Genomic DNA, 14,444 nt, shown 5'->3' on the forward strand with positions numbered 1-14,444 from the left:
CATATTAGTTTAGATTCTGCCTTGTGTCCTCCTCTATTGAGCTGTAAAGTTAAACATACCCACTTCTTTTACAGCTCTGGTACTACTGGCTCCCAGGGCCAGGCATAGGGTTTTTCCCCAACTTAGAGAAGAGAGACGGAGTAGGCCTAGAGGGGCTTGCCCTAGTACTGAGTGAGGATAAAGATTTAATTTAGAAAACTGTCATTGAGGCTTGATGTTCTGAGGCCTCTGAATGGGGCTGTCATGGGGATGTTCCCCGGGCGCATCATGGATAGGTCACTGGGACTGAAGTTTTTGTTGGCTGCTCATGACCTGTCCATGATTTTTACCAAAACTATGCCTGACTCGGGGCGCCTCTAGCTTAGACGTTGGCGTCTGTCTTAGATAGCGCACTTCCAGCTCTGGCACTCGCGTCGCTGGAATCAACTGACCTGCCCGCGCTCACTGAGGGAGATCGAAGGGAGAAATTCTCCTGTTGGCCTCCCTTACTCCGCACTGACAGGCGTACGGGGTCAACGGTTAAGCCCTGGGCATTCGATTTCACGCGTCCGCACCGGGCACGCGAAATCGAACCCCTCTCACTCCCATAAAGCATCACCTCCTGCTGCCCAAGCTGGGTCTACCGGCAGCGCGCGCCCACGCCTCCCTCCCAGGACCGGGGCTGGATGAGGGGAAGAACCCCGGGCTCGCGCCCAAGTGGGGGATGGGCGGCTACTCGCGCAAGTCTGACGCGGGAGCAAGGGACGAAGAGCCGGCCCCCGCCCGGGGCAGGCGCCGCCACGCGCGACCAGTGACGCACCGAGCCGTCGGCCGGCCGGAGGCGGCGGAGTTGGGAGACTCGGCCGGACGCGTTTGAGCACCGTGCACTTCCGGTAAGGGAGCCGGCCGGACGCGTTTGAGCACCGCGCGCTTCCGGTGCACGCGCGCCGTCGGGCGCAGGCCGCGGGGATGGGCTCGCGCGTGGAGCTGGGGTTCGCGGAGGCGGCGGCCCCGTGGCGCCTACGCAGCGCCCAGTTCCCCAGCAAGGTGGGGGGGCGGCCGGCGTGGCTGGGGGAATGCGGGCTGCCGGGGCCCGCCGAGCTGCGCTGCGGGCGGTGCGGGCGGCCGTGCGCCTTCCTGCTGCAGCTCTACGCGCCGCTGCCCGGGCGCCCCGACGCCTTCCACCGCGGCCTCTTCGTCTTCTGCTGCCGCGAGCCCGCCTGCTATCGGCCCGGGACCCAGGGGCCACTGCGAGGTGAGGGACCCGCCCCCCGTCCCGCCGCAGTCCCGGGCTGAGACGCCCCCATCCCGCCCGGCCCCGTGGCAGCGGTCCCTCTCCTCCCTGAGGCTCTTACACGCCGAGGGGTGGGGGGCAACGCCTCCTTTAGGCAGCACCAACTCCACGCGGACCTCTTTCCCCCACCCCCTTTCTTCCGTGGCTCCCACCACAGGTGGCCTTCAGCCCCCGGGATGTACACATGTTGGGGCCGGGACAGTGCCCTGCCTTTGTACGGCACTGGGGAGGGGGAGGTGGCCTAGTGCCACCGCTGTGCAACTAGTAATAACCCAGACCCTTACAGCAAGGGTGTGGAAACACTGGAGAGAGTCAGGGAGCGGGAGGGCAACAATAATGATTAGGGGCTGACTGATGAGGCGAGGCTGAGGGATTTGGGCTTATTAAATCTGCAGAAGAGAAAAGTGAGGGGTGATTTGATAACAGCCTGCAATTGTCTGAATAGAGGTTCCAGGGAGGATGAAGTGAGAGTGCTCTGTGATGACCGATGACAGAACAAGGCACAATGGTGTCAAGGTGCAGTCTAGGTTAGATATTGGGGGGGGGGGAAGCACTAGAATGGATTGTCTAGGAAGGTTGTAGAGTCTCTTTCCCTAGAGGTCTTTAAGTCCCGACTTGGCAAAGCCCTGGCTTGGATGGTTTAGTTGGAGTTAGTCCTGCTTTGAGCCGGAGTTTGGACTTGATGACCTCCTGAGGTCTCATCTGGCTCTATGATAATAAGATCCCTCGAGCTTTTGGTAACTTCCCTGTGCTGCTGCTCATTGGACAAACAGTGTTTGGTCCCTTAACACCTGTCTTTCTTTCAAGTTTTTAGGAACCAGCTTCCCAGGAGGAATGACACTTATTCCCATGACCCACCATCTGAAACACCCCCTCCTGAACAGCATTCTCCTGTGAGCCTGCAGCTTCAATGTGGAACTCATCTGTGTAGAGTCTGTGGCTGTTTAGGGCCCAAGGCATGTTCTAAATGTCACAGAGCCCATTACTGCAGTAAAGAGCATCAGATTGTAGACTGGAAACTGGGACACAAACTTTCTTGTGCACAGTCAGGTGAGTGAAGCAGAATTTAAAATAAACCTGAGAGGATTCTGTCTAGAAGATAGTGCAATGCTGCCAGGTGGCTTGGTTGGTTGGGTTTTTTTGGTTTTGGTTTTTGTTTGCTTTTATATTTTTAAAGTAAACTTCTTAAACTGTGGTGCAGGCTGGAACAAAAGTATGATGCATGTTCAATTAGTTACTTACATTCTTTAATCAACCAGACTATTATTTTTACATTCTTTTGTTAGAGACAATACAGTGCACAGGAGCAATGGCACTAATCTGTATTTCCTTCTAAATTGACTAGAACATATTCACATCTTTATTATGTCATAAATCTCTGTAAACAATTAGGAAAAATCAGACTGTTCTCCTATAAACAGAATAAGAAGTTTTGATTCTATTTATAGATGTATTCAATATTCAGTGATGATGGTTAGTCTGTTGTTTCAATATGATTCATGGTTAAAGTACATGAGTTACGTTCCTTCTACGGTCCAAAATGGAACTGCATTAACCATGCTGGGAAGTGATTATTAATATGAGGAGGAAAGAGAATCATTAGGAGAACTTACCTCATGTCAAGTAGTAAGGATCTAAGTGTTTTTAATGTGTCATGTCTATACCTGTATATTGCTTAAGAAACCAGCAGGCATGTAGCACTTTAAAGACTAACAAAATAATTTATTAGGTGATGAGCTTTTGTTATTTTGTTAGTCTTTAAAGTGCTGTGTGACTGTTGGTTTTGTTGGAATACAGATTAACACAGCTCTCTATATATTACATAAGCAAATGCTCTATCAGTATGCAGTCTCAATGAGAGTAACAGAAGTCACAATATCCCCTGCCAGATATATTTAGGATGAACAAATAAGTCCCCACAGTCCCTGTTAGTTAATATTGTTTATAAGTAACTAATTGTTGCTTATAAGTAGATGAATGTGTCATATAACCTAGTTTTTAATGTGGAATCTTATATTTGGTCAGAGACATGTAAATTGTTCCTTTGTAATGAACCAGAGAAGAGGACTGGTGATGGAAAATAGGATGTCATCTTCTGCATAAAAATGAGTTGCAGACTTAACTCTTTGCATTTCGCAGTCCTGACTGAATATACTGAGCCAAGTCATAACACTATCAGGGGCATGACAAGATGAAAAATACAGCAAACAAATTTACCCATTATTTGCTCTTGCATAAATTGTGCCAAACATTAAAGAAAATATGCAAAATAGTAATGATACTGGTATTGCTACCAAAATAATATGGCACTGTTCAAGAATTTAGTAGTGTTGCAAAAGTAACAAGTAACCTGAGATCATCTCTGATACATATTTCTTCAGCATGTTCTTAAAAATGGTGCAGGTTCCACTGCCTCTCTTGGAAGGCTGTTCCAGGGCTTAACTACCCTTATAGTTTGAAAGATTTTCCTAACAACTAACCAAAATTTTCCTTGCTGCAAAATGTTTTTGCATGTTCCTCTATTGCTAGATTTACACTTCTGAGATTAAGATTTTGTCTCCTGTACCTCTCCTGAAAATTAGCAAATCTATTTAATCAGAAGAGCAACTGAGAAATAAGGGTGTCTTTTTCTCTCTCTGTATATAAATAGACATGTAAAAATCCTATTTAACTCAGATACATGGGAAAAAAGATTTTTTCAGTTCAAGATTCAGCATCATCACCCTTCAACAAAGAGTTACAAAGCCCCAATCCATATCCAAACATTTTTTTTTTAGTGAAAACAAGGATTAAAAGTTTTTTTTTTCCCTAATATATCTGATATTTCTCAATGACAGTTGTCTGGCTTTCATATGTCATAAATAATAAAATATGCATAAATTGATTTTTTTCCCCTTGTTGGGGCATTTTTAAGGCATTTTAATTGTAAAATGTAAAGGAACATGTAAAGTTCATTCTTAAAGGGATACAGTCAAGGTTGGCAGAAGGAAAATATTCTAGCAGGCAGGCAGGCACCCTGACAATTGTGACAAAGGGGCCTGTGTTTCCAGCAGTGGCGGCAGCCAGAGCTCCTGGCCCCTTTGAAATGCTGCCTCCACTCTTAGCCCAGAACTGATATTTTTTAAGCTACTGGAACAAGTCCCTGTAAAGGGAAAGATTTTTCTCATACTTGCACCACCAAGACTACAGTAGGGTCTCAACATTCGTGTATTCAGAACCCTCGCGAATGTTGATTTTCACAAATGGGGGTAAGCAGGTGGGGCTCAGAGCCTGGGGAAGCAACAGCTGTGGGTGCTCCCTGCGCAGGGAAGTGGCGAATGCAGCACTCCCTGCCTGGGGAACCAGCGGCTCTCAGCTCTTGGGGCCTGGGGGAAGCCACAGCAGCTGCTGGTGATCCCTGCAGAAGTGAGGCCACTGGTGAATAATTGAATTCGCAAATGTGGCACTTGCAAATGTCGAGATTGTACTGTACTTATTAAGGCAAACATGTCTCTGTCGATTCTATATTTTTTATTGCAGCCCATCATACCCTCAAATTTTGTGTTCATCAGCCTGTTGCATCCTTCTATTAGTACTGGACAGTAAGTTCAGGGACTGTTCTTATTTTATTCATTTTTGCAGTGCCTCACAGCACTACCACTTCATAAATAATCATATTTACCTTGCTAACTTGGACAGCCACCATTTTAAGCGGCTCTTTAGTGAGAATGTGCAATATAGCATAGGGGTGTAAAATCCCATTTAATCGGTTAACCAGTGAAACAGATGTGGGGGTGGGAGCCAGCTGAGGAGGCCACTCCAACCCAGTTGGGCTGGAGCAACCCATCTGCAGTGACCCATCCTGGGAGCATTATGGACAGGGGTGCTCCATCTGGGCCAGAGAAGTCCCTGTCCATGGTGGCCCCAGGTACCCTTTCCCTCATACCTTCTCTCCAGGCCACTGTGGACAGGGCTACACCAGCCCAGCTGAAGCACTCATGCCTGCAATAGCCTTGTGGAGCTGATGCAACCCTCTGCCTGCTGCATTCAGGAGGCTGTTACAGCCCGTACTACTTAATTGTAACCAGTAGGCCTCATCCCTTTAGAGTGAGGCTTACCGGTTAAATTTTAACATCCCTTATATAGCATAAAGCGGTGAAATGATAAAAAACCAGGAGTTCTCTTGTGTGTTTCAGCTCAGTTGGACACTGTAATTCCAGATCACAAGTTCCTTTTTCCAGAGTATGAAATTGTAATAGAACCTGAGGAAATGGAAATGCCTGGTGACAGTCAAACAGATGCAGATACACAAAAGGACTTGGAGCAACATGAAGAACTGGAGGCTTCAGGCAGTACAAGTAAGAAATAAAATGGGCTTCCAAGAGAGAGATTTCTTTATGCTTTGTGTGTTGCTTCACAAATTGGAATATTTAGTGATTTTTAATCAAATGCTAATTATAAACTACATATTACAAAGGATTAGTTTACAAATCATCAGTGAAGAAAATGGAAAAAAAATAATTATGGCAACTGTGTCTGATAAATATAGTTCATTGCTGCGCATGTCATTTATGATGTGTGTAAAAGTACAGATGATTCATTCAGATTACCTTTTTTAAATTTTATTTGATAGGCTAATAAGGTAACTAGAGACTAGATTAATAGTATTGTGCGAGTGTTCTGGTTAGGTAGGGGAATTTCCTGAAGACTTAGCATCTAGGTTTATTTTTGGAGACCATTTGTAATTCATAGCTTTTAAAATACTTAGGCTTGGTCTACATTAGACCTGACAGAAGACTGCAGATACTCCATTCTAGCTGCGGCAATCATGTAGCTAGAATCCACGTATCTGCAGTCAACTATAAGCTCTGCCCTCGTTGAGGGAGGTTGGGAGCGTTTCCCCTGTCAACCTGACGATTTTGCACATCTTTACCAGATGGTCCATCTCCATTTAAGTATAGATGGACCCTTAGCCACCTGTACTTAAAATCCGGCCTGTGCTAGAAGAAAGCTTAAACCTGTTTAATTTTTTTTAAAGTGTGGGAATTTTGCATGATTGCATGTTGCAGTGTTTGTATAGAAATTAATGTTCTATGCAGAATTTCCTTTCCTTTCCCTCCCTCCCCCTTCCCCCCCCACAGAAATGGGCTACAGAGTTGCTTGTCATCTGTAGTGGTTGCTGGACTGACAGAGCCCAGAGAGGAGGGCAAAGCTGGAAGGTTCCGAGCAGCTATAATTCTCCACAAACTCTGAAGGAAGGAGGCATCCTGTAGGAGACTTCACATAAGCCCAGGATCTAGCATCGGGCTGTTTTTCAGTCAGATCCTTAGGCTCTGTGAGGGTAGGAGGTTAGTGTTGGTGTCTGAGATGGAGGGAATCTCACAGCTAGGCTGTGGCTGGGCTCTGGAGGGAAGGGGCAGAAGAAGAGGAGCTGTGTTGTACTAGGAGTTTCTTTATTTCTCTAGGTGCTAAGAGATGCAAGTGGCTGGGCTCGGAGCACCTGTGGCAGGGCTCAGGAGCGTAGGTGGCAGAGGAATTATGCTATCATAGGCATTTTAACGCACTATTCCTGGGGGAACATTTTTTGTTTGTATTGTTATAGTTGCTGACAGGTGCTCTGAAATAAATTATGAATATAATTGAAACTGGTGTGGTTACTTAGACAAAATATGTAGAATTGTAAAATATAGTCTGCAGAATTTTTAATTTTTTGGTGCAGAATTCTCCAAAAATATCCTTTATCTCTGAACTAAAACGGTATATTCTTTTTGTGAAGGGTAAGTGAAACAGGTGAAATTATACTGCTCTAAGTGAACTCTTAATTTAACCATTACTTAATATTGTCAAACTTTATGGCTGTGGTTTATTAAAGCTAGAGGGTGGTACAACTAAACTGATGGTGAATGATAAGCATTTTAGAAGGGATGTAAACAAAGGTATGTTCAATTGTTAAATTTTTAAAGTTGTAAAAACAGCAAGAAGTCCTGTGGCACCTTATAGACTAACATATTTTGGTGCGTAAGCTGTTCTGGGCAACAACCCACTTTCAGATGCATCTTCTCATTGTTTTTGCAGGTACAGACTAACACAGCTTACCCATCTGATAAAGTTGTAAATTTACTGATTCCCACGTGCACATTTCATTGTTCTTTTTTTAGTGCCAACTTCAGAAAGTACATCAGTTTTGTTCTTCGTGTCTGACACGCAATTCCTAAACGAATTCTGTCCATCGTGCTTGCTTCTGTCTAATGCTCTGATATTGAAATGGATGCTTAAAATAGTACAGAACTAGTGGATCACAAAACTGAATCTGTTGGCTCTCCAGACAGACTTGTGTCTGCTGTCGCAGTTTGCTTTCCTGAATATTGGATGCTTGAGCTCATTTTGGAAGATAGAGACACAAATACTAGTTTGTAAGCTATAACTCTGGCTATATTGTGTTAACTTGGTGTTACCTTTTTCCCCTTCAGGTGAAGGGTTTGAGTCACTAGATGATGAGGGATTGGAGGCAATGGCAAAACATGAGACTCAAGAGGACAAGATTTTCCAAAAGTTTAAAAATCAAATAGCTGCGGAACCAGAACAGGTAAAAGGAAAAGTATCTTTTAAAAGACTAGCCACCTAATGGTCAAAAGATGGAGGCCTACTTTATTTTTGGGATATGTATTGCAACCTTGATGCTTGATCCTAATTGTTTCTTTATAGATTGTGCCTCTTTTGGTACAAATATCTTAAATAATTGAGGTCAAAATGGAAAGAAGTTTCACTAGATCATCCAGTCCACCAACATGCAATAAAAGCTCCTGATACAAAACCATCTGGATTTTTGTAGCAAGGTGACAGCTTTTGTTGTATTAAAACAAGCTTTCTTAAGGCTTGATAAATTAAGATACTCACGTATGATTTAGAAAATCTTACGAATCCTAGGTGAGTAGAAATACAGCAAAGGTGGCGGGGGTTGAGCAGCATTGGGAGTCACAGGGAGAGGGGGATCTGCTGCCCTTTTGTGGAGAGAGAAAAAGCAAGCTGAGTGTCATCCTCTTTTCCCATTCTCCAGTAGGACCATCACGTGTTGTCCTGCTTCCTCTTTTTTGTTTGTTTGGTTGGTTGGGAGGAGGAAAAGAACCAACCAGTATTCATGCTGCAAGATGGAAGTGCATCACTTTCACTCAGGCGTGAGAGTCAGAGAGGTATTGTCCTTAAAGATACAGAACTGTGAATGGAGAGATCTGGATTCTATCCCAGTACCTGCTACAGATTCCCTTTGTTACTGTGGATGAATCAGTGTCCTTATCCTACTCCCAAACAGGAATATTGAGTCAAGTTGTTGTTTTTGGGTTTTGACATAACAACAGCCATACTGGGTCAGACCATAGGTCCATCAAGCCCAGTACCCTGTCTTCTGACAGTGGCCAATGCCAGGTGCCCCAGAGGGAAAGAACAGAACAGGTAATCAAGCGATCAAGTTCCTGTTGCCCATTCCCAGCATCTGGCAAACAGAGGCTAGGAACACCCTCCACGCCCATCCTGGCTTATAGCCATTGATGGACCTATCCTCCATGAATGTAGTTCTTTTTTAAACTCTACTATAGTCTCGGCCTTCACAACATCCTCCATCAAGGAGTTCCACAGGTTATCTGTGTGTTGGGTGAAAAAATTTCCTATTGTTTGTTTTAAACCTGCTGCCTGTTAACTTCATTTGGTGACCCCTAGTTCTCATGTTGTGAGAAGGAGTAAATAACACTATTTACTTTCTCCACACCAGTTATAATTTTATACACCTCTGTCATAGCCCCCCTTAATCATCATTTTTCCAAGCTAAAAAGTCTCCCAGTCTTATTACTCTCTCCTCATATGGCAGACAGTCCATAATCTTAATGATTTTCATTGCCTTTTTCTGAACCTTTCCAATTCCAATATATCTTTTCTGAGATGGGGTGACCACATTTGCACATCGCATTTCAGATGTGGACGTACCATGGATTTATATAGAGGTAATATGACATTTTCTGTTTTATTATCTGTTCCTTTCTTAATGATTCCCAACACTTAGCTTTTTTGACTGCTGCTGCACATTGAGCAGATGTTTTCAGAGAACAACTCTTTCTTGAGTGGTAACAGCTAAGTCAGACCCCATCATTTTATATGTATAGTTGGGATTATATTTTCCAATGTGCATTACTTTGCATTTTGCAGTATTGAATTTCATCTGCCACCCATTGCAATCACCCAGTTTATTAAGATTGTTTTGTAGCTCTTCAGTCTGCTTGGGACTTCACTATTTTCAGTAGTTTTGTGTCATCTGCAAATTTTGCCACCTTGCTGTTTCTCTTTTCCAGATGATCTATAAATAGGACTGGTCCTAATGCAGACCTCTGGGGGATGCCACTGTTTACCTCTCTCCATTCTGAAAACTGTCTATTTATTCCTACCCTTTGTTTCCAATCTTAACTAGTTACCAGTCCAAGAGAGGACCCTTCCCTCTTATCCCATGACAGTTAACTTTTTAAAGAACCTTTGGTGAGGTACCTTTTCCAACTTTTCTAAAAATCTAAGTACACCATATCCACAGGATCCCCCTTGTCCACATGCTTGCTGACCTTTTAAAAAATTCTAATAGATTGGTGAGGCACAACTTTCTTTACAAAAGCAGTGGTGATGGTTCCCCAACAAATTATGTTCAACAATGTCTGACAGGTATGTCCTTTACTAGAGTTTCAACCAGTTTACCCTGTACTGAAGTCAGACTGTAGTTGCCAGGATCTCCTTTGGAGCCCTTTTTAAAGATTGGCATCACATTAGCTATCCTCCAGTCATTTGGAACAGAAGCTGATTTTATATGACAGGTTACCAGCTATAGTTAGTAGTTCTGCAGTTTCACATTTGAGTTCCTTCAGAATTCTTGGGTGAATGCCATCTCATCTGGGAGACTTATTTCTATTTAGTAATCTTTTGTGGACAAGCAAAGTATTACTGGACTAGGATGGCTTGGGGAAATTCTGGCATTTGTTTCCTTAAGCAGTCAAATCATATAAAGTAAAGGTCTACTTAATTTTTTTAAGAAAACTTCTATACAATTACAGTGGACTTTGCTAATAAGTATTGGTAGGGTAAACAATCAAGCAGTGTCAAATTAAACATCTATGGTTGTTATTTTTATAGCTGAAAACACTTACGTACTACTTCTGTTCAATTTCAGATTCTCAGATACTGTCGAGGAGGAGAAGGCCCCCTATGGATCTCTGGTGAAAACATTCCTCAGATGGAAGACATCCCAAATTGTTCATGTGGTGCGCAAAGGATATTTGAATTCCAAGTATGTGAACTGGTAGAAGGGCATAATTTTTGGTGTATTAAAAACCTGTTAAGTCTGAAACAGAAGTTTTAGCCTATGGCTAAAGCAAAAGGAATATTTGAATTCTTAGGATAGCTGTGCTAAAGTGTAGAAGCCTCTGGTACTAGTATAACGGTTTTCTTACGAGATTATCATCATGCAGTAAATAATACAGGTTGAACCTCTCTAGTCTGGCAACATTCATAATCTGGCATGATTTTAGTTCACTCAATGACCACTTGTTATGGGCATGCCCAAGTTTTCTGTGCTCACATAAGGATTGTTCACAGCCATGGGCCCTGGCTCTCAGTGTTCTGTTATTATTTAGCTAGAATTTACCCCAAACTGTCTTGTGAGAGCCCAGTAAGCAATGGTAGTGTTGGTACTGCTACTAGATAATACTGACTTCCCATGGCTTGTCATATTCTCTCCTACAGCACTGATCTGGTCCGCAGGGTGATAGATGAGAGGTTCAACCTGTACTTTTTTTTCTCCTGATCTGTTTTTGTAGCCAACACAATGGTATACCTTTTCTCTCCAGCTGAGGGTCACACGAATGTCTTCTAAATGCAGTATCTAATTCTGTGGAAAAATGTAATGAGTGAAGACCACATTAGGATATTGTCAGGAGGACTCCCAGACTTTGTTATGGGATGCTTTCACCATGAAGGTCAAAGTTTGTGGCTCCCCTCTTCCTTTTGGAAGAGGGTCTGGTTTGTGCAAGGGGGTGTTCTGCCACATGGCTGACAGTAGAGAAAATAAACAGAGGGAAAGGGAAATCTGGTGCTGGGTTTCATTATTGCTGCTCTGCCCAGTTACCTATCAAGGAAAACCTCTTCCTGTCAGTCACTACCAAGTGTAGCCTCTACATGCAGATGCTAGAAATATGTGGAGAAAGTCCAGAGAGAGCAACAAGAGTGATTAAAGGTCTAGAGAACATGAGCTATGAGGGAAGACTGAAAGAATTGGGTATATTTAGTTTAGAAAAGAGAAGACGGGGGATATGACAGCAAGTTACAAGGAGGGAGGGAATTGCTCTCCTTGGCCTCTGAGAATAGGACAAGAAGCAGTGGGCTTAAACTGCAGCAAGTGAGATTTACACTGGACCTGAGGAAAAACTAAACACTGGAATAAATGGTCTAGGAAGGTATTTAAGAGCAGGGTGGATAAACACCTATCAGAGATGGTCTAGAGGACTCTGGATGGTGCTTGGTTCTGCCATGAGGGCAGGGAACTAGCACTGATGACCTCTCAAGGTTCCTTCCAATTCTAGTGTTAAACAATTTAAAATTTTGTAACTTTACTGGATGTAGCATTTCAAACAGTGCATTGCATTGTCCATCATACCTCTTCTCTTACTCCAAAACACCACACCCAGAGCCCTGTTCTTGACCTGTCTTAATGAATGTTTGCTAGTGTTTTCAGTTACTGAAATATTTTGGTTCTATTTATTGCAGCTATCATCTGCTGCATAAGCATGCACAGTAAAAGAAGCATGACAAGACTGCTTATGGGAAAGGGCCTAACATCCTAAATTAAAACAAGTGGAAAATACAGCTGCGTTACACATCCTAATGATAAATTATGTCTTTTCAGGTTATGCCCCAGCTCCTGACCCACCTGAAGGTTGACAGCCTTGGAGATAGTATTGACTGGGGAACCCTTGTAGTCTATACATGTGCTGAAAACTGTAACCAAGCAAATGGATATATGGAAGAGTTTATCTGGAAGCAGGATATTATTGCAGACTCTACATAACTAGAAATGTTTCTGTAAAGAAATGAATTGATTTTGTAACACTTGCAGTACATATGTGTTCATTGCAAGAAGGAAAAAAGGTAATTGAACTTGTATTTAATATTAAGGAGCTATTGTATTATCTTTTTGTAATTAAATATTAAAACAGGCACTGTTGAATTTAAACATTTATTTTTGTTCTGTCTCATCAGTATACATAAACTTGGCTTTGTTTTTCTACCATAATTCAGCTTTTATTTCAGGGTGGACAGTGAAACCAAATGGTTGAAAGTTTCACTTTACAGTGCAGTTGTTTGAGTGAAACTAGCGACTACTTTATAAAAAAAAACTAACACACCTCTTGTGCTCCTAGATTCAGAGAACTGTCAATTTCAGGCTTGTTCAGACACTTTAAATTCACTGCTGTGTCATCAGCATTTTCTTAAACACTATCTGCTTATATTTGAAACCCAGCTACTTACTGCATGATTTACCTAACTGCCAGTTGAGTTAATGTACTTTGTCACTCACGGCTTGATAGTGCAGATTTACTTTATGTAATTACCTATTGAGTGAGAGATGAGGCCAGCAAACCAAAACAAATATTTTGCAGTTACTGCTACCAGGGATCTAGTCCAGTTGGTGTGGATCTCTTATTCTAACTCTAGCTATATTGTATTAGAGAAACTTAGTCCCTGCCAAAGATTACAATCAGTGCATAGCACTGTGGAAAAGAAGGAAGCGCTTACAATATAAACTGACAAATAACGCATGCTTCTATAGCAGGTGTGGTTGATGTGTTGGTTTGTACAGTTTACTCCATAGCTGTGAAGGTGCTGCTGCAGCAGTGGTAATTATTCAGTTCACTGTTACAGTAAACTGAAGTTTTACATTTTGCAGTAACTATTTTCATTTCTAGCTTTTTTCCCTTTAGTGTGACAGTAGTTTCTTCATCTTAAGAGAAACTACATTTGCACTGTTGTTTTTGTGAGGCAAAAATAATTTCCCTCTATACAGATGCATATTGGATTATTTAAAAGGAAACTGAATTCCAGTTCCACCTCACCTTTTGGCAGAGAATTTACATTCCAGGTAACTGTTCTGGTACATTAATACCTCAAGCAACTCCCTGCTGCAGTGCCTTGGCTTGTGATACTTGAGTTAAGCACAAATCAAACTTGTGCTTCTCAAGGGTTTACTGTACAATATCGGGGAAATACAGAACTGCAGTTTGACAGTTTCTTCCTTTTCTCAGGCTGTATTTTAGAAACAGCAGTTTGTTATCTAGTTTAAAATAATTAGGCTGAGCAAACATGAGAATTCAGCCAGGCTGCTCTCACTTGTATTTTATCTTTAAAACATTTGAAGGCACCCAGAAAGCTTGACTGTACAGTTCATGAAAGGGTTACCATCAGTAGAATTTCCCTGAACCATCTCAGCTCTAAGGAGGCAGGGATCTTAACTTCACTCCCTCAACTTGTCTCCAGCTGAAGTGAAAAAGGAAGGTTCCTTATTTATATAGTGAAGTGTGAGAGATTAGTACTTTGCATTCTACTACAGTCTCAAAGATCTTAAAGTCTGACATTACACAAACTTTTAACAGATGGGGGAAACTGCTGAAGAGGTAAAAGTTGGAGCCTGAATTTAGCAGAATTTCTTTACCATCACCACTTCAATTAAACAAGATTTCCAGTTCATTTTCAGCCAAACATTAGCTGTATATTTGTGCATAAATATCATTCAGATGCAATAGAACATGAAGCTAAACCGATTCATGACTTAAGTCTTTATAAAACCAAGCAGAAGATACTGTAAAGTAAAAATACCCCAAAAGAGTGAAATCAATGTTAATACTGGTGTCTAAAATATCCCACTGTTTATAATCAAAGCAGATTTTAGTAAAAATAATCACTATTTTGAGAAAATAGGGTGAAATCATGACAAATGCAATGCTTTAATACTGGCTTGTTATTAAGAAAGTATTATAAAAAGACAAGTATTCAGACATTACATATTTCTACAACATGCACTTACCACATTACAGCAGCAAAGGTCAAGCAGGATTACTTTTAAAAAGTCATTAAGGGTCTTGTCATAGTTTTATAAACAGTATTTAATGTA

The 14,444-nt window shown here is 42.3% G+C and overlaps 1 protein-coding gene across 4 annotated transcripts; it reads left to right on the forward strand.

Annotated features, from left to right (window-relative positions):
* Positions 1 to 916: 916 nt before the first annotated feature.
* On the forward strand, positions 917 to 14,357 carry PDCD2 (programmed cell death 2). Of its 4 annotated transcripts, none has more exons than XR_012644984.1 (7): positions 917 to 1,234; positions 2,081 to 2,323; positions 5,449 to 5,610; positions 7,723 to 7,838; positions 8,310 to 9,246; positions 10,452 to 10,568; positions 12,183 to 12,202. XR_012644984.1 is itself a non-coding variant. In XM_074990202.1 (6 exons), the coding sequence occupies exons 1-6, from the start codon at positions 949 to 951 to the stop codon at positions 12,342 to 12,344; spliced, it is 1,086 nt and encodes a 361-aa protein (XP_074846303.1). In that variant the 5' UTR covers positions 917 to 948; the 3' UTR covers positions 12,345 to 14,357. The 4 variants fall into 4 exon arrangements, 2 of the variants coding, with proteins under 2 accessions (XP_074846303.1, XP_074846304.1); XR_012644985.1 differs by lacking the exon at positions 12,183 to 12,202 and having other exon boundaries at positions 8,310 to 8,442; positions 9,218 to 9,246; XM_074990202.1 differs by lacking the exon at positions 8,310 to 9,246 and having other exon boundaries at positions 12,183 to 14,357.
* Positions 14,358 to 14,444: the final 87 nt, after the last annotated feature.

Source organism: Carettochelys insculpta, chromosome 3 (genome assembly GCF_033958435.1).
Source record: "Carettochelys insculpta isolate YL-2023 chromosome 3, ASM3395843v1, whole genome shotgun sequence".
Taxonomy (NCBI): Eukaryota; Metazoa; Chordata; order Testudines; family Carettochelyidae; genus Carettochelys; species Carettochelys insculpta.

Bases quoted from the DNA above. Each gene is read 5' to 3' on its own strand.
- PDCD2 (XM_074990202.1), top strand. From the start codon at position 949: ATGGGCTCGCGCGTGGAGCTGGGGTTCGCGGAGGCGGCGGCCCCGTGG. The intron at 1,235-2,080 runs GTGAGGGACCCG...CTTTCTTTCAAG, and splicing joins GACCCAGGGGCCACTGCGAG to TTTTTAGGAACCAGCTTCCC. The intron at 10,569-12,182 runs GTATGTGAACTG...ATGTCTTTTCAG, and splicing joins AAAGGATATTTGAATTCCAA to GTTATGCCCCAGCTCCTGAC.